Source organism: Drosophila teissieri, chromosome 3R (genome assembly GCF_016746235.2).
Source record: "Drosophila teissieri strain GT53w chromosome 3R, Prin_Dtei_1.1, whole genome shotgun sequence".
Lineage (NCBI taxonomy): Eukaryota > Metazoa > Arthropoda > Insecta > Diptera > Drosophilidae > Drosophila > Drosophila teissieri.
Genome location: NC_053032.1, coordinates 23947179 through 23969745, shown reverse-complemented (window position 1 = coordinate 23969745; position 22567 = coordinate 23947179). Strand labels below are relative to the sequence as shown.

The 22567-nt window shown below is 43.9% G+C and overlaps 4 protein-coding genes across 6 annotated transcripts; 2 read left to right on the top strand and 2 right to left on the bottom strand.

Annotated features, from left to right (window-relative positions):
• Positions 1-1396: 1396 nt before the first annotated feature.
• LOC122621167 lies at positions 1397-13096 on the top strand. 2 transcript variants are annotated; one of them, XM_043798940.1, is made up of 5 exons: positions 1397-1476; positions 1811-1873; positions 9305-9464; positions 9613-9711; positions 12860-13096. In XM_043798940.1, the coding sequence occupies exons 2-5, from the start codon at positions 1865-1867 to the stop codon at positions 12991-12993; spliced, it is 402 nt and encodes a 133-aa protein (XP_043654875.1). In that variant the 5' UTR covers positions 1397-1476; positions 1811-1864; the 3' UTR covers positions 12994-13096. The 2 variants fall into 2 exon arrangements, with proteins under 2 accessions (XP_043654875.1, XP_043654874.1); XM_043798939.1 differs by having other exon boundaries at positions 12857-13096.
• A 2261-nt stretch (positions 13097-15357) lies between these two features.
• On the top strand, positions 15358-16718 carry LOC122620146 (cysteine and histidine-rich domain-containing protein). The gene is made up of 4 exons (XM_043797475.1): positions 15358-15512; positions 15571-16124; positions 16190-16384; positions 16438-16718. Exons 1-4 carry the CDS (start codon positions 15452-15454, stop codon positions 16687-16689), a joined length of 1062 nt encoding a protein of 353 aa, XP_043653410.1. The 5' UTR covers positions 15358-15451; the 3' UTR covers positions 16690-16718.
• On the bottom strand, positions 16687-17703 carry LOC122620147 (RWD domain-containing protein 1). The gene is made up of 2 exons (XM_043797476.1): positions 17498-17703; positions 16687-17444 (listed from the first exon to the last, which is right to left on the bottom strand). Exons 1-2 carry the CDS (start codon positions 17571-17573, stop codon positions 16786-16788), a joined length of 735 nt encoding a protein of 244 aa, XP_043653411.1. The 5' UTR covers positions 17574-17703; the 3' UTR covers positions 16687-16785.
• Positions 17704-17985: 282 nt separating this feature from the next.
• LOC122620266 (structural maintenance of chromosomes protein 6) lies at positions 17986-22512 on the bottom strand. Of its 2 annotated transcripts, none has more exons than XM_043797645.1 (14): positions 22355-22512; positions 21999-22285; positions 21722-21941; positions 21394-21667; positions 21208-21334; positions 21070-21147; positions 20835-21007; positions 20367-20764; positions 19911-20310; positions 19391-19853; positions 18724-19335; positions 18444-18662; positions 18252-18382; positions 17986-18189 (listed from the first exon to the last, which is right to left on the bottom strand). In XM_043797645.1, the coding sequence occupies exons 2-14, from the start codon at positions 22272-22274 to the stop codon at positions 18168-18170; spliced, it is 3393 nt and encodes a 1130-aa protein (XP_043653580.1). In that variant the 5' UTR covers positions 22275-22285; positions 22355-22512; the 3' UTR covers positions 17986-18167. The 2 variants fall into 2 exon arrangements, with proteins under 2 accessions (XP_043653580.1, XP_043653581.1); XM_043797646.1 differs by having other exon boundaries at positions 22344-22477.
• Between the last annotated feature and the right edge of the window lie 55 nt (positions 22513-22567).

The window sequence follows — 22567 nt, the reverse complement described above, 5'->3', positions numbered from 1 at the left end:
ATGCCCAAATACCCTGGCCAAATGGCTGATCGTCGACAATGGAGCCGACTGCAGGGGATTACCCTAGATTTAAATTAGCTAGGTAGTTTCCAGTTATAAGTGATGAAAATTTCTTAAATAAGTTAAGTATAGGCAGAATGTTAGCTATTTAGTAATTTTAGATCTACGCAATATCCAAGTAATTAATATATGAACAATTGTTACAAAACAATGTATAACTATTTAATCCTCTTAAAACAGCTATGTATAATATAATAAGCTCCTAAAATGTTTTGAATATGCAAATAATCTAATAAAGACCATACCTTTTGCGAAGAGTATCGCCTATTAGTCAATCGCTTCGACTTTGGCGGTTGCAGCTATCCAAGGAGCTTTTGTGGCCAGCTGTGATTTGAACTTGAACTTGCTGCCGCTTCAGCTGCCTGCAGTCCCCCCTATTCCCAGCCCCCTTACCATCAAGTGGTCGCACAGAAAAAAAACCAACACAAAAAGTACAACACGAACGCATTGCTGGCATAGCAGCAAACAAGTGTGCAAATCGTATAAGATTAAAGCTAATCAAGCATGACAGGCATTCCTCATGAATTTCACATTTATCGCGATATATATTTTTTTTAAGGGCCACACGGCGGCAAATGTCAATCGTTTAACGATACACTTAAGTAGGGGAAATAAAAAAAAATAAAAAAAGATGCCGCCAGATTCTAAACGGCTCGGAATTCTACGCTTCCGGCCGAGAACGAACGTATTGTGAGCACATAATTATGATTCAGATTATGCATAATGCCACTCTTAATCACTGAAGCGAACGTAACGCGTAAATTGTCATTTAAATCAAACAAATATCCAGCAAATTTTTCACGGTCAAGTGGAAGTGCCAGAGCCGGAAGAAATTGCCAAATGGCACGCTTTGAGCCATGTTTGCTATGATGTTTTCACCTGCAATCAAGTCAAGGTGCTGCCAGCTTTCCAATTACATATGCTAGATACACGGATTTGCATAAGCATCGCCAGCTGATCGACTCGTTTTGTGTGCACCCAAACCCAAAACTGGTTACCGGAACCAAGACGATGAATATTGATTCGCTAGAAAGTTGAATTCGCTACCGCCACTGCAGTTTGCCCATTAACATGAACATTAACCGATACCGACGATTCCCTTGCAGAGAACAAACATCACGTGGCCGGGGGTGAATGCAAAAACCCAATAGCACGTAGCCCCAACGAGCCGAGTCATAAACAGAACGACAAAAAAACTCACTCAAATCGCCCGCCAAACACACAAAACAAAAACCCACTCAAAACAAACGCACGGCTGCGCCGTCGACGGCGGCAGAGATCGGGCCATGCTTTATATAAAATCAACTGAGCATATCTGTTGGAATTCATTAAACGTTTTACCGCACAGGCCGACGTACAGCGGTTCGAGATCCGAGATCCGAAATCCAAAATCCAAAAGCCCGAGAGCCCCACCGTGTAAGACCCCAACAATATTGGAGTACAACGAGTACTACTCCGCAGTTCACAGCCTTTGGATGCAGTTTTTCCTGGCTTCGCGTGCTCGTCGGTTGTCATCCATAAATAACATACGAAAAAAAAAATACAAAACAAAAAAATATCAACAAAATTAACATCGCATCAAAATAACGCATTGCTACCTTTGTTTACGAAACTCGCAGCACCAAGAATTTACCAAACAAACGCAAAAAATTGATGAAATACCAAGCAAAGCATCGATTACGTGTCAAGCAAATGAAAAGTGCCAGTGTTTGAGCCAGATATAATTCAAATATTTGTTAACTAATTGCAGCTTCTCACACGCACACACGCACACACTGCCGCGCAGCTCAATCAGCCAGCAAATATGAAATTCGTAAGTATTTTCGTTCGCGTTTTCCTCGTTAGTTGCAGCAAGTTCGTTGCCTAAGTCTTTCGTTTTTCGCGACAATTGTCACAGCATTTGCATTGGTCGCTAATGCGCCGTAATTGTTAACACGTTTGAGCCTCGTTTAGGCCACAAATGAAGTCAACTATTTCGGTTTGACAGTTGCCAAATGACTGCTGCGGTCGACCCAGTCATTGTTTGCTCCGCAAGAATTTTTATTGGGCCCTGGCACTCTAATTTATGGTCCACAATGTCGTGTGTCAGCGGGCCATGAAAGCCAGGCCACCGCCTCGATATGTCTATATCTGAATCTATAAGCCATATATAAGCCATACTCGTATAAGTTTATGTGCATTATTTTCGGTGACCATCCGCGTTCAAGGCGCTGAAAATTTGATGGAAATTTGAATGCATATGGCCAAAATATGCATATCATCATTCCTCTCATCATTCGATCTTGATAGGGAGTTTTTATGAGCGCTTTTAAAATGCTGGCCAATCAACTCAGTTTTAATCAATATTTGATTTTATAAATTTCTTTGCATTTCACACACAAGTTTTCGTTATTGATGTGTTTTCCCTTTCGTTTGTTTTATCAAAAAAATCCAGTTGTTTTTATTGCCCATTAAAATGTTATTGGTTCACAGTGAACAATATTCTCCATTCACACAAAATGTATGCTTAAACAATGTTTAATTTATTCCCAAAATAATTCTTTTAAAGTTTATTTTAGGAAGTCCCAATTGTTTTATAATCAGATTATTTCAATATTCATTGAGCAAAGATACTAATAGCATTGAATTCTCCCACTAATGAATTGTTTATACAAAGTTAGTTTGTGGTTATTTGAAAATGCCAGATCTTTTAAGTTGGGTAAAGCCAAGTGGTTAATTTTCATAAACGGCGGCTTTCATTCGAATTAGATTCTGAGTCACATCATACTTTATGGGTCAATGAAACGCGAAATTATACGCCTCGAAACAGATTTAATAAGAAGTCCAAACAGTTTCCGCCACGCAGTTGGCAATCAAGTCGAGTAGCCCGCAATTACATGGGAAAACGCACGCAAAATCTCAGGCGTGCGCGCAAAAAACCGAAATAACATAACAATCTCAAGTTCACGTTGAAGGCCATGGAGATCTGAGATCCGGGGCTTGGCTACCGAAAAACGGAGATCGGGGATCGGGGTCCGGAGTTCGCAGACCAGCAGACCAGCAGACGGCTGGTAGACAGACGCATAGACAGATTGGACAAGAAAACGAGGCGAAAACGTGCTTGGGCATGCGTTTTGTAACTTAATTGAAAAGTGCGATACACACGCGCCAATGGCCAATGGCCAAGAGCCAAGAGCTAAGAGGCGAAATGCCAAAGCCAAGACCAATTGCTATGGCCGCTGCTAGTTGGCCGGCTGACCAACTTCTCGTGTCCCATTGCGTGTCCCAAGCCGGCTCTCCCAGCTGAAAGCCACCATAAAATCGAGTAACCAAACCCCAGATGCAGTCATGAATGAATCAAATGAACCGAAAAGCTGTGCGTGAAAAATGCCAAGAAGTAAAAAACTCGAGTCAAGTCAAACTTATGCATTATAAAAATGCAAGCGTGCATTGCATCGGAAAATGGCTTATGCAATGCCCCCACCAGCAGTTTGCCTGCTGAAAGAGTGGCTGTTCCAGGCAAAAGGCAAAACTGGCACCCTGGGAAACTGCAATCAGTGTCGCTCTCGATTAGGATTCGACGACCATGCACACGAACAAGATTTATTAATTGCTCACAGCCAACTCAGTTAATCGCTCCAGCAGATGTCCGTCCAGTTCGGATTTCTAGTTACAAAGTTTTCTGCCTTTTTTTTGCTTTTTTGTTGCTTGCGTGTGGAAATTCAAATTAATTGCCATACGTACTTGTACAATTTGATGTTGTACTTTGTATTTTGTATTTAGAGTTTCGGTTTTCGGATCTCTGCTTTTTGAATTCGTAGTCGGCTGCGCTTGGCTTCCCTCTAATGAAGATGTCACGCCGGAAAGTGCCGATTGCTCAATGCCCAAGTACGGGGACGACGACAAGTCCACTCCGTGCATAATTACTCGCAAGACGGCTTTGGCTTTGGCTTTTGCTTTACTTTGTGGTTTTGTGCTCTGGGTCAGGCGAAAACAGATACAGACTTTATGGCAAAATTGGGCATAGATTTGGGGGAAACTAGCTAGTTAAAACATTGGTAAATTTATAGCTAATTCGGAATCGGTGCTCTTAGTTATTAGCCTTCGTTTAAATGCGAGTAATAGCTGCTGACATTTCCCAGAAGAGGCATTTAAGTCAGCTCCCAAAGAGCGTTGCACACTTTAGTCGCGCCAGGAGTGGGACATTCCGATTTCTGGTCCTCCAGGCCATGTCATTCGATATCGTTCCATCGGACGAATGTTGAGCGGGCTAAGCAATTTTTATTATGCCTTTCTGTCGCTGCACGGCGATTAGCGTTGGCGCTGAAGCTGAAGTTGGAGCATAGGATTCGGCATAGGATTCGGCATAGGATTTGGCATAGGATTTGGCATAGGATTTGGGGCTCTCCAGTTGCGTTGGAACAACGGCTGTCGCAATCGGATAGCCACCAGATATCCAGATAGCCAGCCAGTTGTCCATGTAGTCAGTCAGTCAGGTCAGTTCGTGGAGTATCCATGGCAAGTGCATGCGGTACACATGTCCAGTTGGAGTTGGAAAACCAACTGCCCACATGCGACGACGGCCAGTTGCGAAAAGTATGGCATTTGTGGCCAGATATTCGCGCTCCATTACCATATTTATGAGGCATGTGCGTCGCCGTTGTCGTCGTCGTCGCCGTCTGTCGTTTGTGTTTGGCATTTTGTCAGACTCTAAACGATACAAATTTGCCCGACTTGCAGCTGGAAACCAGTTTGAACTTGAACCCATTTCACTGGCAGGAAAAAGGAAAAATCAGAGTGAACAAGAAAACTGAAAAGACCAAATCAAATTGGATTACCTCGAATTCTCACGCTGCACGACCGCTGGCAATTTGCACTTCCTAGGCAAATTGATGTTTAATAATTCAATTACAATTGACAATAGATTGGGCAACTTGGAGCAACTCAGCAACACAGCAAAAGCAAAAGCAACAGCAAATCAGCGGGGCAGCTGGCCACGAAGTCGCCAACTGACTCCATTTCCATTTCCCACCTATTAAACACAATTCAAAGTAATTTGAAGCGGCAGTCGTCGGTTTGCCATAGCTCTTGCCATTATTTTTTTTTTTTTGTTTCTGTTTTTTCTGCTAGTTGGTTGCACCTACTACATCCAACACTTTGCACCGATCCAGCTTCGGACAAGCGGCGTTATTTGCGTTTGGAGAGTCCAAGCTGCCGGAGCTCTTAACGCTTAACTCTTGGCTCTGAGCTCTTTACTCAAACTTCCGTGTTGAAAGTCAGCCGAATTGTTGCTCAATCGAGCATTGAACCCTCTGCCAAAAAAAAAAAATGAAAAAAAAACCTCTGCAACTGGGCGTTGCTATCGTTAACAAAAGATAACAATAATAACTTTGTGTTCGGGGTTCCGAGTTCAATCGCTACGATCACATTCACTTTTCCAACTGCGTGTAGTTTTCACATAAAATTAATTACGCCCCAGCGACCGACTGGCCAAATGACAAATCGCTTAAAGTTTAAATATAAACAAGATTAATTAGCAGCTGCTCGCCTGCCACCTGGATATCCATCAGCTTTTCAACTTTTCAGCTTTTCAGCTTTTCCAGGCTCCCTCTGACTCATGCAAATTTTTGCACACTTTTTTGGGCCAAGTCGCATTGGGCATTGAAAGCGCAGTCTCGATTACCTGTTGCTTTGGCCGAGCAATAAATATAATTTATCTTTTACCGCACATTGGGAGCCAATCAAAACTTAAACGCCAATAAATGCCAGCGCATAATAGAAAAACAAATTGAAAATTTGAAGGGAGTAGCTAGCTGGAATTTAGCTTTATGGAAAGTTTTTAAAGTAGAGCAGTCTGGCACTTTAGTGAAACTACAACAATCCTTAGTAGATTTGTAAAAACTGATAAAGGATAACCAATAAGCAGTTAATTAAAGTGAGAAAATGGAGGGGGAATGCTAAATACACTTGAATATCAGAAAACTAGAATTTAATTTGCATTCATTTTCATCATATTAAATAGCTATGATTGATTTGTCCCCCAAAACATATTCAGTAGTTGCCAAAAAGGTGATCCTTAGGATTAATTTGTTTGTTATCCAGACTGCCTAAAGAGAGGCTTAAACTCCTCAAGCCAAGTTACAATTACAAGTCAATTTTTATTCAATTTCAAGTGCCACAAAAGTCGGCTGGCAGGGAGTTACTAGTGGCTATATCTGCGGCATGACAGCGCTATTATACCCCGAATCCAGGGGCTATCAGCGTGCGGAGCTAACGAGACAATGCAGCTATCGTCGTCTGTCCAAGGTGCTGCTCCATGGAGCTGCTTGGTGCTGCTTGGTGCTGCATGGTGCTCCATGGTGCTCCTACAACGGCTCCAAGTCGTTGTCGTTGTTTAGTGATTTTTTACTTGCCTGTTCATTTGGCTTTATATGCGCTGGCACGCTCACATGTTGCTGCACTTAATCATTGTTGTGGGTGGGTGGGTTTTATTTTCGCATGAGCCGCCGTTGGCCAACTACTACTAAATAGAAAAAATGGAAAAAAAGCCGCCGAAGTGCCTGTCTGCGTGCCTCGATATCTGAATTGTGTGTGTTTTCTGGTGTGGTTTGTGCTGCTGCTCCGTAGCCCAAGTCGCCCAATTACGAAATCATATCTAAGGTCATTTGTTCGACTAATTTGTCGGAATTTTCTGTGTTTTTTTTGGGGGTGGTGGCCCAGGAAGACCGCAGGCATTGTTCTTAATTCCACCGCAAGCCGCTAATTAGTCCCAATTAAACGCCACTAAACTAGTTAAATCAATTACTTTCAAATTCGCCAATCTGTAAGGCTGAGATTTTGCCCGCTTTTTGCGGAATTCCAGATGCAAACAGCCGGCTGACGACATTCTGACGGCTACATGTGTTTACAAGCCGCATTTTCTGGCCAAGATCGCCTGGCAGTGGCACAGCTGAAGGGGAGAAACCATACCCAAAACCATACAGAAACCATACCGAAACCGAACCCAGACAGATGCCAACACAGAAAACCCGTGGTCAAGACAGATGAATCTAATTTGTTTAGCTCTGGTTTGGAAGGCTTGTGTCTCATTTCCGTTTAAGCCATTCATGTAGGAAGTTTGATTGGTTTTACATCAATTACTAAATGAAACCTGTTTTATAAAAGAAATATTTCGCTAGCTAATGAAATGGTGTTTTATGTGTAACTATTTGTTTAAATGAAATAGGAGTTTGAATCTAAAAGCACAACAATACCTTATAGCTTAATATGGAGAATATTGAAGCATGTGATATTCATTAATCCACAGATAAATGCCACATTAATGCGAACTAAAGTTGTTTCCGCAGTTTACAGTGCCAACTTCTGGAGTAATCGCAGCAATCAAATTACAAACAGCCTATAGCCCAATCCCAATGATCGGATCATTAGTCACTGCTCAAGTGACTCGAAATGACAGAGAAGTAGTTCACTTGTAAACTTGACAGCATTTCCCTTAACGATCTCATGTTCGTCGCTCTTGAGAACTTCAATCCTGCGCCACTGTTTCAATTTCATTTTTTTTTCAAAAAACCTCGGATGTGGCAATAGTTGTCTTGGTTTCAGTTTTAGTTGCAGTATTTGGCTTAGTTTCTGGCTGGACAGCAACAACAGAAACAGCAGCAGCAACGGTGGCGGCAGCAAACACGAATTAATTAAAGCAATTTTTTCACAAGTCTAACGGTGGCTTGTTGGCAACTTTGCGACCGCCTTGTTTGCATATTTTGTGATTATTTTGTAGCATATTTTGGCTAATAGCAATTAGCGTTATTGTTGCATTTTGGCCCCGAAAAGGGGCCCCCTTTTTGATCCCTCGCAGCAACGAAAGGTGCGGCCCATTAGGCAATTAATGAGGCCCGAAAAACTTGGGCAACATTTGCATTAGCAGGTTGCACTACTATATGAGTGCTATATGGAAAACGAGTGCATATGGGGCATATGGGGCATTTGGATTGTCCAATCGATCGGGCCAACGTAAACCCGTTCTATTAAGTCAAATTTGCCCTATGATTAAAGTCAGTCTGCCAGTAAGTCAGCCGGCGAATGACGGCCGTAACTAAGACGTTCGACTTGTGGTCGGGCATGAAGACAGCCCGAGTGGATTTATGAACCAGTCAGCCAGACAATTTGCACAGCATGTGGCCCCCCTTTTGCCACCCACCTGATTGGCCACCACCTCCATCTCTGTCTCCTTCTCCTGCTCCATGGGCCATTAGCATCCCAGGCGATCGAGCAGCATTGGGGTCAGTGGGAAAAATAATCGCTGCCGTGATTGCTATTTAACAAATTTATCACACTTCAGCGCAGTTGTGGCTGCTCAACGTGATGTGCATTGAATAATCCGAATAAAGCGCATACATTTTCCAATGCCTTGCCTATTTTATGCTTTCAAAATGCTCAATGAAACGGCAAGAAACCACATAAAAGGAGCACATGCTTTAATTTACTGCACCTTGCGACACACAAATCAGTTGAAAACTTCCTGGAGCCCAGGGTGTAATTAAGATTTTATTTCTCCAAAGCTCTTGCCACATACTATTAAATATTTGAAAAACTGGTAGTTAAGTGTTTCGCAAAAGGATCAACAAAGTAGCAATTAAAACATTGCAATTAACATGTGTTAGCTTATTCTGAAAAAAGCTTGTAATTTGAAGTTTAGCACTTACCAAATTATGTAAACTGTGTTAACTATTTAACAATTCGAGAACGTTACGATTAACAACCCTATCAAAGTGTGCCATATTTGTCATAAATTCGTCATGGGCCATTGCCGCAGTTGACGTGGCCAATTGCAGAGGCCTTTTGGCCATCGACCAGAACCGAAACCAAATCGGTGGCGGACTGGAACTGTTAATGGCACTCCGGCTATCCGGCACTTGGTACTTGGTAGTTGGTACTTGGCACTCCGGCTTTTGGCTTTCGGGGCTTCTGGCCTGGCTTTCTGGCTTTCTGGCTCGTGCTCAAGGCAACTGCACTTGACCGGGCCAAAAGCAAAAGCATGTGCCATTCTGCGTCTGGCGTTCGGTATTTAATTGTCGGCTTATGGCATTGGCACACATTTCCACGGCTTAATTGCTTTGGCCGGCGTGTAACCAGTGCAATTGGCCCACGCATGCCGTCAGCCATGTGTTTGCACTGCGCTCGTATTACCCAAACAAATAGCCCAGTACACAAATAGCGAAATACTGCCAGTCCTTAACTAATTTGCATTGTCCACCTCCACTTGCAGTTAGTCACCATCGCCGCCCTCTGCCTCCTTGTGGCCTTCGCCGCGGGCCAGCAATACTTTCTGGGCCAGTTCCCCAGCCGGACTCGCTTTGGATTCGATCCCGTGGCGCTAGCGGGACCCTCAACGGCCACACAGGTTCGGGATCCTCGACAGAACAGGGGTAAGATGTCCATAGTTGAACATGGACTGATATATAACTCTTTATTTAAGTATTTAACGAAAACTGCACAGCAAAACTGAATTAACATTCTGAATGTAGATCCCAACTAGTTGCACCTTCTTAATAGTTTAAACCGATTTCCTTGCAGGACCCGTGGTGTTCCCCCCATCCCCTCCGGACGCAGTGGACGAGTCCAGCGGCGTGGTCGTGGGTGCCTCCGGATACGGTTTTGTGCCGCCCCAGCAAAGTAATGCGAACCTCTTTAAGCGCACTGTCTGAACACAGATAGAGATAGCTGCTCCACCATCTCCATCTCACTCACACTCGAACAGCCACACACGCAAACACTTTCCTAGAGAAGAAAAGCTTTATTAGTGCAATATGTAGACGTGTTTTTTTTGTTATTTCATTGTTATATTGTTAAACGATTGCCCAGTAATTTGCAACCCACACAAATGTCTAATTCGCAGGAAAACTCTCTGGTTAAAGTAACAAATCTTCCCCACACCGAATACCAAATCTACCCTACACTACAACACAGCACAACACAACACAACACACCGATTACCAGTAATTAACCCAAAGCACTCGAAAGCACCACAATCACACACTTTGCACACCGGCACCGGAAACGGAAATGCGTCCCTCTTAGCTAATTGCAGCCACCCACAAGTAAAAACAGCCCACTAACTCGGCACCCCACTTCCCCTACCCCCCTCCTAACCCCCTTCCCACAACCATTAATGTTAATTTAACATTACTTAGTTTAATTAGCTTGAAAACGCTATTGAAGTTATTTTCCACCTTATTGTTTTCCTTTGTATTTTAGTTTGTCTTATGATTTTCGCTTCTTTTTTAATTTATGTTTCAAATTGGAATTGTATTATGATTTTATCTTTTGTTTTTACCTTATTTTATTTGTAACAAAAAACAAAATTTTAAATTATGAATAAACCGACAAATATTATTAAACAAAAAACCACCATTAAATTTGCAGCATTTTTCGTTTATCAATGCACCATTTGAGTTGTATTTTATGTTTTTTCGTATCTGGATTAAAGCACAGTGATCACCGATCAGCGATCACCGCGGTAGCAATTATTTTAAGCGCACATAAAACTAGCGCCTAATTAACAGCTCCGTTCCGACTTTGAAGTGCAGCGGCTCCGCGATTGGATGGCGGGAAATAAAGACTGGTACGCAGACTCAAACGAAGACGCAGACGAAGACGAAGACGGATCCGGGGAAACCATCGACTGTGACTTCCACTTCCAACTCGACCTGGGCATGCTCTGTCTGTCCATGGCGCACAGCTTCACACTTGGCGGAGCAGGCCGCAGAGAAACACATGTACTCCAGGTGGCTGACTAGTGGTCTCCTGCGGAAAGCAGACAAAGTGATGCATATGCAAATGGGCAGATAAGCCGGTTAAGGTGCTGATTCCCTTGGCTCGGCTAGCTAGGCGTTTCAGGTATTCCTCTTGTGACCAAATAGAAAAGAATGGCTAGTGTAAAGTACAAAACAAAAGACTTAGGCAACGAACATGAGCAGTTATTTAGTTCTAAATAAATATAATATCAACTACAGCTATCAGTTTTCTCTATAGAAAATGAACTTAGTAATGAAATTAAGATTCAGACAGAATAATCTTCCCGAATTCATATTTCTAGCTTGATGTTTTTGCTTTTCGATAGTTTCTACCTTCTTTTAAGAACCAACAGCACCAGTGAATCGAAATAACCTTTGCTGGCAGGGCACATAAACAGTTTCCTTAACGATACCAGCAGAAGCAGGTGCTGGGGCAACAATTGCCGCTGGTGACTCGCGAATCGCGGCTCCAGCTCAGACCGCAAGTGGTCCCGTGCCGGATTCGTCGTGGAGTAGGAGCGGAATCTAGTCTGGCGAGGAATGGAATGGAGTCGGAGGAACAGAGGAACGGAGAGACGGAGCAGACGCCGGCCAGACGGAGCCAATGATATGCGCGACTAATGCGAGTTGGCTGCCTTTGCATTTTTGCCGCATGCAAAATATGTTGGCAGTTGATTTTCGCTTTTTGCGAGCACAGCTTGCTCTGTTTTTGCATATCGATTTTGAGCATGCAGAAATGGGGCAACTTTTTCCATGCTGAATGCGCGCTGAAGCCGGAGGACTCCGACTTCGATTCCAAACTCATTGCACAAATGAATGGAGAGACATTTCACAATGAAGTTGAAGCTGAAGCTGGGAACGAAAAGCGTAAAAAGCGTTCGCGGCAACGACGCTAAGTTGAGATAATTTTTACAATTTGAAAATTTATGCACGATTGAAAAAACTGAAAAGCCAGAGAGTCGACAAGGACCCATTGGTCCATTGTGTAATTAACTTTGCATGGCAAAAGTTCTCTCCCCCCCACCACCGAATAGCCGCAAAACCATATAGCCAAATGGTTACGCAGTGGGACTCGGCTTCCTGATGAGGACTGCCTGCGGCTAGGAGACCCACTCGCCCGCAGGCCATGGTAATGGTTTCGGCAGCACCAATCGACGTCTAACTGAAGCCGCAGCGTAACAATTGCCCAAGACTGGCGTAGATTAATGGCAGCTCCCCCGCCCCATTCCGCATGCTCCATGCCCCGCGATCCCCCCCCTGATTTAGTTCCAGGCATGAATTCGAGCGGCGATTGGCCGGTGTGTGCAGTTGGGCAATCTCCAGCCGCAGCCACCCACCACAATTACACAAAGAGAAGTTGGATTCGGCAATAGCTTCCTCGAACTCTCCGCCTTTGGTTCCTCAAATGGCTTTAATTGCAGAAGTACTTCTCCTCAAAATAATTAGCTACCATTAATTGCAGACCGAGATCATTTGTGGCTTCAAATTGCTTTGGACATACAAAAGACTTAGAAAACGAACTTTGTAGTTAATCTTACCACCATTAGCTGCCTTTTTGGAAGTCAATAGGATTTTCTTGTAAAATGCAGGTGATTAATTTCCCCAGTGTACATACCGATTGGCCCAAGTGGTCAAATGTGACCGACATTCTAATCAAAGTGGCTGGGCGTTGTCAGACGGACGGACGACTCGGTGGACAATCAAAGGCGAGATCGGCTAACGACGACTGTGACGTCGACGCCGTGATTGCAGTGGCGATTGTGATTGACGGAATGAGCTTTAGACCCCGGCGCGACCTTCGAGCTGTGTCATTGGGTGACGCCCACGCTTGGAATTCACCATTTGGCACCCGCAGCAACCACAATTAATACCCAATACCCCATACCAATACGAAATCCCAAATACCCGCCTACCGCCCCCCGCCTCCAAGTGCACTTGCCCAATATACCTACCTAATAATCCAATATTAATCACGCCGCGTCGTGTGAGTAACCCAATTAAAATGCTCTTGTTTGTTCGAACAGCAGCGGCGGCTGTGGCAGTGGCGGCCGCGGGGGATCCGTCCACGTACTTTAGCACCAGCTTCCAGACCCCCGACACCGCCTATGCGACATACAACTTCTTCGGTAGTCCGTACACCACGCGGTTTAGATACTTCTGAGCCGGATGGAGCTGTGGCCAAAACCAAACCCCGAGTCATGTTCAGTGGTCAGTGGACAGTGGAGTGGACTGACTGCCGCCGGAGAGGAGAACTAGGAGCAAGAGCTGGAGACTAGAAACAATTGTCTTGTAAATAAATGTGTTAACTTTTATTAACAAATGAAAAGTCTTTAACTTAAATGAGGAGTTGGAATGTGTGTAGTCAAAGGTTAAGTCAAAGAAGACCAGAACTTAAAATTGGATCTCCTTTCATTATATATTTTATATTTTATTTATGTATGATTTTTCTTAACATCTATTTATGCACCTAAACCTCACTAACCAGCATTTCATTTATAATATTAAATAATTATGATTGAAACTAACAAGCAATCAACTGACGGCCAAGCTGTGATTTAGCTGAAATTTGGATTGGCAAACAAAAGACTTGGGAAACGAACTTGAGAGCGTGCAGCGCGCAGATCATTTGCATTGCAGCGACCTAATTGCAACATCCCTTCAGCTTTCAGCTGGGAAATTGGCAGCCAATCGGCAATCGGCGATAAGGATAAGTAGACCAAATAAGTATTGCCAATGGTTGGTTGCCGGGCATTTGCAGCACGCACATCTTGGGCATCGTCAGTGGCTCTGGAATGCTGCGAATTTTGCCATTGCGGGAAATCTGTGCGGCATGACATGACAGCAGCGCCACAATTGCATGTTTTATGGCTCTTGCTGGCTCGCCATTGTATGCTAAATTACGTATACGCCCGGGCGGCCGGGGCAAAAGACAAAAGCCGAAGCCAAAGTCAAAACGGGCGGTGTTAATTTCCACTGACACTGGCGATGTTGCGACCAGAGTGTCCGCTATATTTATTTTTATTTATTTATTTATATGTTGCATTTCTGCGATTGTCAAAAGCCAAATGCCAGAATTGCACCGCACCAGAAAAAGTCCACAATTCTCGCTTGGTTTCACAACAATGGGCAACGGATCATGGCATGATTCACAGCCCCAGTAAAAACGGCGAATGTGCCTGTGGAGCTGTGGAAAACGCCGACTTTGTCATAATTATACCATAAACGTACTCGCAGAGAAAAAGGGTATGCCGGATGTTTAGAAAAGCTTGTACTCGTAACAGGAAAAATAATGAAAGGCCGATACTATTTCTGATAAGGATCACCAGCCAAGTCAATTAAAGATAGATTTTATCAATATGAACAACTTTTGAAACTGCATTCTCGTACTGCCACTAGCTGAGTAACGGGTATCTGATAGTCGAGAAACTCGACTAATGCGTTCTCTCTGATTTTATTTTTGAGGCACAGGAACACCGCCAGGCTAAACGTGTTGATAACCTTGTTGACCACAAGAATTTCCAGCGAAACGACAGTTTTAACGACTGCACGGTGAAAAAATTAGATCGATTTCAAATCGAAGGGATTAAGCAATTAAGGGATTAATAAATTGATAATACATTAATACATTTTAATATTTTTTTTGCTGCAACTGAGAGAAAATGCTGTGGGTAATAGGGCACTAGATTTTTCTTACAGTGAGCAAGTATAAAGTATACTTTATGCCCCGACACCGCAGGCAATAAATGAAAATGAAACCGTGAAAACGTGTGTCTATGACTGAGTGCGACAAATGAAAAAATGAAATCATACAAGGCGAAGACATTACCCGAGGCCTCCGGGAACCAGTTAGAAGCAGCCAGAGACCAGCACTCCAGTATCCCGCCCATTCTTTGATCTAATTTCAAAATGTCGCTTGCCCGTTCCGTTCAAAAATCACGTAGCCCAAAACCCAAACCCGCAACGCAGTCGGTTGCTGACCTTCAGGTGATTTTGCAAATAATGGTTTTTAGTTCAATTCCGTCTTGCAATTAGCAAATTCTATAAAGACCGCATTGGCCGGCCAAACAGTGGCAGCAATTAACATAATTCCAAATTTACTATCACTTTTAATTGCTCTCAATTCGCGACTGCTGGCCTTTCCAAAGCCACCAGCGATGAATAAATAGCTGCTATTTGTCACATATTTCAAGGCATTAAAATCACTGGTTACGTTTATTCGCCAAGAAGTGCACTAATATTTAAACGAAGACTTATTTAACCATGACATAGTTATAGAATAATTGGCAAAACCAAATAAACCAAAATTATTGAATAGAAATACTTTCAAAATCAAATTTAACTTCTTTTACCTTGAGCATGTATTACACTTTTCGGATTTTGTATTATATAAATATAAAAATATACATTTTTACGTAAAATACGAAATGGAAATGAAAAAGAAAATCAATCAATTTTGAATTTTCGCGGTAGTCTCTGCAGAGTGACCATCACTCACTAGCGCCATAATATCGGTGCCCATGCTGATAGCAAGAAAGTATGAAACACATCTGTTTGCAGGCGAATATTCTAGATTTTAAGCGAAATTGGCACACATTAAGTTAAACCAAAACAATATAATCATGGAACAATGCTATAACAGAGGCTGTGGCCAACTCTTCGATCCGGAGACCAACAACGAAGGTAAGCAGCCGGCGTTTAAGTCAATGCTAATTGTTTAACCACCCGTAATCCCGTCCAGAATCTTGCCGGCACCACCCGGGCGAACCTTTCTTTCACGACGCCTACAAGGGTTGGTCCTGCTGCAACAAGAAGTCGGTGGACTTCACCGAGTTCCTCAACATCAAGGGCTGCACCTTGGCAAAGCACTCCAATGTGAAGCCACCAGAGCCGGAGAAACCTGTTAGAGATTCGTCCGCCGACAAGGACGAGGTTATAGAGGTGCGGGCACCCATCCGGGAAGCCTTGCCGCGTCCACCCGTTGACTCGCCGCTGACCGTTCTACAGCCCGCTGTGGCTCCTGCCCTGAAAGAGATCGTTTTCGCAGCAAAAACGCCGGCTGTTCAAAAGTCCAGCGATGCCATCGCGGTGGGAACCAGTTGCAAGAATAACGGCTGCACCTACTCCTTTACGGGTACCAGCAGCGACTTTGGCGAGTGCACCTACCATCCGGGCGTGCCCATCTTTCACGAGGGCATGAAGTTCTGGTCCTGCTGCCAGAAACGAACCTCGGACTTTGCCCAGTTTATGGCGCAAAAGGGCTGTGCCTACGGTGAGCATAAATGGGTTAAGGAGGTGAGTGCCTTAAAGGGAAAGAGACTTGTAAGAAAGAATATGAAATTTGTAAACTCCCCTTTCAGAACGACGACAAAAAGGTTGTGCAGTGCCGCTACGACTGGCACCAGACTGCCACCAATGTGGTAGTGGCCATTTATGCCAAAAAGTATGATTACAGTCAGAGTGTGGTAGAGCTTAATCCCATCAGGCTGCACGTCAACCTGGTCTTTCCCGAGCAGGACAGTGCTAGGTTTGATCTGGACCTGGAATTGCGTGGGGTAAGCTCCAAATCCAATTCCATGGTAATCTGGCTAATCGTACTTCCTTGCAGATTGTCAATGTGAGCAATGCAAGTGCGCATATGTATGGCACTAAAGTGGAGATTACACTGCCCAAGCTGGAGCCCGGCTCCTGGTCTAATCTGAATTTCCCCAACAAGAAACTGCCAGCGGTTAGGAAAAGCCAGGTGGAAGAGAAGCCAAAGCAGGAGGAGAGCGATGAGGAGTTCTTCGACTTGGATGATATTAAAGCTGAGACCAGTTTCCGTCTTTCCGAAATGAGCTTGCAGAACCCAAACAACTAAGATTAATAAAGAAGTTGGCATTTAATGTTATTTACAATTCACAAATATGCCACGGAGTTGTAACTTCACTCTACAGGGTAGACCTAGTTTTGTAACTTAATCGTCGTCGTCGTCCGCCCCGGGCACCCAATCCTCATCATCATCTTCATCCAAATCCAGTTCGCCAATATCTTGGAACAGCGTCTCATCGATTTTGACATTCTCAATGTTCTCACCCGCCTCCAGGAGGAACTTGATGTCCGAATCGTTGAGCGTGGTGTCGCACATGAAGAGTTCGCGTCCGGTCTGTTTCTTGGACACATTGTTCTTCTCCCGCTTGGCGGCAATGCCGGTGCTGTCCTCGAATTCGAGTTTCCATGAGAGGAAGGACTCGACCGTCACACGGGTGCCTTCGAATTTCTTGCGTTCCTCCTCTTCGACTTCCCGCAGCTTCTGTTCTCGCAGTTCCTCCTGGTGGAACTTGTGCTCATCCCACCGCTCGTTCAGCCACTCCTGGGCGCTGCTCACCAACGAAAAGATCATCTCCATGCCCAGGTTCTCCTCAATTGTCTTTTGCAGGTGTTCCAGCAGGCGCGTTTCAAACGTGTCCTCAAAGTTCTCTGGCTCCTCGATTTCCACCACGGGTGCTCCATCCGGATAGGTGGCTGTGTATGTGAAGACCAATTTGCAGGAGAGACCTTTCTCGGGCTCCTCCGAACTGTACTCCTCCGTGGCGATGGGAATCTGGAATTTGTGGTGCGGCTCCGTGGCGAGAACTGAAGAGAGGCAATTATTAATGTAGTTTTCAAGCAAATGCCGTACTACTTACTCTCCATTTCGCCACAGTATATGGAATCCAACGCCTCCACCTCGTTGGTCTGATCTTCCTTGTAGTTGCGGCTCATTGTGCAAGTTTAATAAGTTCAACAATTTCAACAAACAAATAAGACAAATCCAGTCGCCGCCGCGTTGAGGTTACTTACAGCTGAGGGTCAATGCACGTTCAGACTGCTTGATGAATTCGGTTCAAAAGGAGAATATATCTTAAGCCAAATCTGGCGGACTTGAAAATCTAATGAAAATAAAATTCCTAAAGCATTTAGAACTTAAGTTAAATTGAATTTGAAGCAAATTTGTTTTTAAATAGTGTAAAAAAACATCATACCACTTCATGCGGCTTGAACATGCAACCAGCATATGATTCGCAAGAGTTGCCACCCCGCGCTTACCAAAGTTGCCACCCAATTCCTTTGATATTTTGAAAATGAAATATTTGAAGACAATAAAAAATCATTTTAAAAGTGCAATATTTCTAAATAAATGAGAAATGAACAATATTTTATTCGTAGAACAAACAGCATATAACTTAAAACTTAACTCGTCAATATATATCTTATTTAGAAAATGGACACTTTTCATACATTTCGTTAACTCTTACAGTTGGTACTTATGCTTCGTCGCCCTGCAACTTTTGAGTTTTGGTTTATTATTTAACAATGTTACCGTTCGGGAGCCTCAAGTCTAGAAAAAATGAATGAATGCAATTAATGTGTTGCTCAAATTCGATTAAATAGTCTTTATACTTGTGCACGGTGATCAGATTGCTCGCCTCGACCCTCGTATCCTGAGGCGTCAGGAAACAATACTGACGCGACATCCACTCCAAACCCTCGCCGATTAGAATTTCCGTAATAAACTTGCGGTTTACTTCATCCTGAAAGAAGATACGTTGCTTTGGGATACTCAAAAAAGTGGCGAATGTAAATCGAACTCACTGTAAACACATCGTATTCGTCCAAAAAGTAGAACGGATGATCTGAAGTGCTCCAAAGTCCTTTCAGCAAGGATACTGTCGTAAATGAGCGTTCACCGCCCGATAAGCTCCTGGTATTGGAAGTCTCATTCCCACTGGGCGGAAATACGTTGATCTTCCACGTCTTTTCTTTGTCACTAGTCTCGAAACTAACTCTAAATTGTCGCATAGCAAGAGCTTGCTAAAAAGTTAAGAAAGCCATGTTTAAGGTTATTATCGCGATCCAAGAACTCAATACATACTTCAAATTGAAACTGAACCATTGTGAAGTAATGATGTCGCGATCTCTGAAAAAGTTGCGCTCGCTGATGGTAGGCCATGCGGAGCTTCTTGATCACAGAGTCAACCACGGCCAGGTGCCGAGCTTGCAAGCCCAATTCATCTCGCAGCTCCGCCAACCCTCTTTCTACCTCTTCATGGTTATAGTTAAGCTGCTCCACTTGTTTAATCTTTGACTTGTAGCGACTTATTGCTTCGCGAATTTTCTCCTCCGATTGCGTCGTTGCTACAAACTCTCCCGTTTTCTCAGCCTCTTCGCGAGCTTTTTCCAATTCGTTCAGCACGGTCTTCTTCTCGCCGAGCATTTTCTTCTCGAGCTCCAACGTTTTTTGGAAATTACGAGTGTTTTCTTCATAATGGAGGTCCAGGCTGCGGATCTTGCTTACGACATCGCTAACTTCGGTGTCCAGTGTGGAAAGCTTTTTGTGAATCCCATCAAGGGCTCGCCTCTCTGCGGCTTCAGTTGACTCAAGTTCTGCCTTGCTTTCTTGGATGCTAACAAGTTGTTCCTGAAGCGTTTCCCGTTCTGCCCTACATTTTTCAATTTTTTCGCCGCTATCAGCTAAATGAGATTTCTATAAAAGCAATAAAATGAATTATTACTGAAAGGATATGAGAAATAGCACTTACCAAACGATCGTACTCCGGTAGCTCTTGATAGTCAAAGTTTTGCAGCTCCATTATCTGCTGCATAGCCTTTTGATTCCTTGATTGATGCTGACCAATCATGGTACTCTTCTTCGAAATCATTTGTTGGGTGTTTTCCAGTGCCCTTCTGTGTTGCATGTAGTCTATTTCCAAAGAAGCCTCCTTTTCCTGAAGTTCGCTTTGCTCCATTTGAAGCTGTCGTATCCGATCATCGACGTTTATATGAATATAGCGGGCGGGTGTTATCCTAGTCGAGTATACAGCATAGTTTGGAGATGGTATGTACTCCAGCCCCAGGTTTGGCACCAGCACACGCGTTAGATTGGGCGGCACATTCTCAGTGTCGGAGGTGAGGAATTCGGCAGTTTCCTTGGACTCCGTCACAAGAACCGTTTCGATTCGTAGCATATCAATGAGGTAGTTCATTACCACAGGATCATCGCAGCTGAAATGTAGAAAATTAATAATTAAATTAATTACTTAAATTTACAAATGCATTTACCTGATTTCATCGATTAACACTGTAGTATTTGGTGTGGTGGGTTGCACTTTGTTTCTAGACACGTCGTAAACGCGATCCGTAAACGGACTGGTTATAATAGTGGGCATATTGCCGCCCTGGAACTTGTTTTGCAGCAACGCCCGCAGCGACTGGCGCTCGCGGTCGGAGCTAACGATGTACGAGCGCAGGCAGGACATGAGCTGGTTCTCAATCAGGTCGCGGTATTTTGGATTAGGCGCACTGATATACTGGCCCAGCGGCCCACGAGGCATTCTATGCATATTGGAACCGGCATACTGAGTTCGCAGTGCATGAACAACCTGTATCGCTTGCTCCCCGTACACCGACAGTTTATTGGACTTGTTGCGAGACAGTGCTTCTATCTCCCAACTGATGTTTTCTGTAAAAATTTGAAAATATTTAATGGGTTTTTTCAGAAGGAAGATATTTACTCACGCTTTGATTTATGTAGCTGTATTCTTTCATTTTTTACAGCGTCCACCCTTTCCTGGACTGAGTTAATGTCTCGTTTAATCTGCTGCTGGTCCTCTCGCAACTGGGCGATGATCTGTTCGCTGTCGGCCACCTGCTTCTTTAACGTCTCCATCTTGTTAGCGTGCTCTTCCCGCTGCTCCTTAACCCGATTAAAGTCGGCATGATAGTTTCCTATCAGCTTTTCACATTCATCATACGCATGCTGATCCTCTCGCATGCGACGTTCTGCGTTCCCGATCTGGGCTTTGACTTGGCTGGCTTTAAAAAGCAGATCCTGCACTGCTTTCTTGGCTGTTCTCAGCTTTTCGTCCTGGGTATTGTAGGTTGCCAATATTTGATTTTTAGAAGCCTCAAACTCCCTTGTGAGGAAATAAAGGGAAGAGATATTTTTTTACAAAAAATAATCTATAGAATATTAACTAATCTTACTTTAATTGTTGGGTCATGGTGGCTTGCGTGCTCTCCTTTTTGGATGTTGTCTGCTCCAGCTTTGCCTTCTTGTTTTCAATCAGTTTAATTGAATGCTCTAGTTTGTCCAGCTCGTTTTGATAATGCGTCACGGCCATCCATGCCAGTTTTGTTTTGCACTGCTCCAATTTAACCTGAGTAAGTACAGCGATGTTAGGTTTTACCTTTATTATTATATTCTACTCAAATTTCCTACCTTGACAATTTCCTTATCCTTAAGAATCGACACCTTTTCCTCCTCCGCTTCAACTTGCTTGGACACCACATCTCTTTTCTGTTAAATTTAAAAACACACAAATATAGAGCCAAATATTGTTAGCTAAAACAAACCCACCTTTTCCAATTGTTCCAGGTCTTGGGTAAAATGACGTCGCTGAGCATGACACTCGGTTAGACTGCTGGTGCAAACATCCAGTTGAGTTGCTTTCATTAACAGTTTGTAATTCGATGCTGGCTCCAATCTGCAAACAATAAAACATGCTTAGCAGGCATTTCTTAAGACTATTGCGGATCTTCTTACTCTTTTAGAAACTCCCTTGCCGCCTCCTGATTCAGCACAAAAATGGGATTCTCAACATTGATGCCAAAGCAGAGCAGCATGCGCCTAATCTCGGCCACTTTCTTCGAGACGCTTCTACCGCGAGCGTCCTGGAGGTCGTAAGTCGAGGAGGAGTGGCGTATTTGTCGTACTACGGTGAGGTGGGGCCCGAAGACGTCCGCTTTGAAAGGCCGCAATCCCGCATTGCACAGCGTTATGGATATGGTGGCACTAGCTTCACCGTTCTTGATGAGCTCTGAAATGCGTGTATCATAATTGGACGTTTTGTATTCCTTTTACATCTACCTACTCTGTATACTGCTGGCCCTGTTAGTTGCTCTAGCACTGCTGGTCAGACCCAAAGCCAGTGCCGTGATTACGGCGCTCTTGCCACTGCCATTATTGCCAACCAGGAAGTTGATATTGGGGCCGAACTCAATGAATAGATTGGAGTGACACATGAAGTTGGTGAGGCGCATGGAAATTACTTTCCCGCAACGATCGAAAGCGTTTGGTATGGATAGCTCAGACTATGGAAAATATGTGTTAGATAAACTGGGTCTAAATGGTGTATCCCTTGATCCTACCGTTAGATTAAAGTTGCCGCTGCGCTGGGACACGTTTAAAGTTCTTTGGCGCGCCTGCTTGTTCCGAGGCCTTGTCTGCGAAGTCGACGCGTTCTCGAATTTCTCCGACTCTTCCTCTTCGTGATACTCGACATAGTCCGCCTCCGTCTCCGCCTCGGATTGGGTTTGCTCGAGCTGCTGTTTGCTCCGCTTGCGAGTTGGTTCTGCCGTGGAGCCATCGCTTTCTGATCCGGACGAAGGCATCCGCCGAATCCTGCCTCTGCGACTCCGTTCCATTTGGTTTTATTCTATGCGAGGGAAAAAGCGCGGGCTGATTTGAAAGTAAACAATTTGATATGGACTCACTTTGTACTTACTCAACTTAGTTGTTTAGATGGGTGTGTGTTATTAAAATTGTTTTTGACGGCAATAATTCCGATGTGTATGCAATTTAACGCGCAGTAACTTAAAGAATTTCGCTAAATTACACCACAACCATCCATTGAGTTCCAAGCGTAGTGTGACCAGGTCCTAAACGCTTTAAAGCGTCGCAGAATAACCGGGATTTCTGCCAATGCAGTAAAGACTTT

Excerpts from the sequence above, each read along its gene's own strand:
- LOC122621167 (XM_043798939.1), top strand. Across the intron at positions 9,465-9,612 it reads GGATCCTCGACAGAACAGGG|GACCCGTGGTGTTCCCCCCA; the intron begins GTAAGATGTCCA and ends ATTTCCTTGCAG. Across the intron at positions 9,712-12,856 it reads TTTTGTGCCGCCCCAGCAAA|CAGCGGCGGCTGTGGCAGTG; the intron begins GTAATGCGAACC and ends TTGTTCGAACAG.
- LOC122620146 (XM_043797475.1), top strand. The coding sequence starts at position 15,452 with ATGGAACAATGCTATAACAGAGGCTGTGGCCAACTCTTCGATCCGGAG. Across the intron at positions 16,125-16,189 it reads AGCATAAATGGGTTAAGGAG|AACGACGACAAAAAGGTTGT; the intron begins GTGAGTGCCTTA and ends CTCCCCTTTCAG. Across the intron at positions 16,385-16,437 it reads TGGACCTGGAATTGCGTGGG|ATTGTCAATGTGAGCAATGC; the intron begins GTAAGCTCCAAA and ends ACTTCCTTGCAG.
- LOC122620147 (XM_043797476.1), bottom strand. The coding sequence starts at position 17,573 with ATGAGCCGCAACTACAAGGAAGATCAGACCAACGAGGTGGAGGCGTTG. Across the intron at positions 17,445-17,497 it reads ATACTGTGGCGAAATGGAGA|TTCTCGCCACGGAGCCGCAC; the intron begins GTAAGTAGTACG and ends GCCTCTCTTCAG.
- LOC122620266 (XM_043797645.1), bottom strand. The coding sequence starts at position 22,274 with ATGGAACGGAGTCGCAGAGGCAGGATTCGGCGGATGCCTTCGTCCGGA. Across the intron at positions 21,668-21,721 it reads CAGGGCCAGCAGTATACAGA|AGCTCATCAAGAACGGTGAA; the intron begins GTAGGTAGATGT and ends CACGCATTTCAG. Across the intron at positions 20,765-20,834 it reads ACCATGACCCAACAATTAAA|GGAGTTTGAGGCTTCTAAAA; the intron begins GTAAGATTAGTT and ends TTTCCTCACAAG.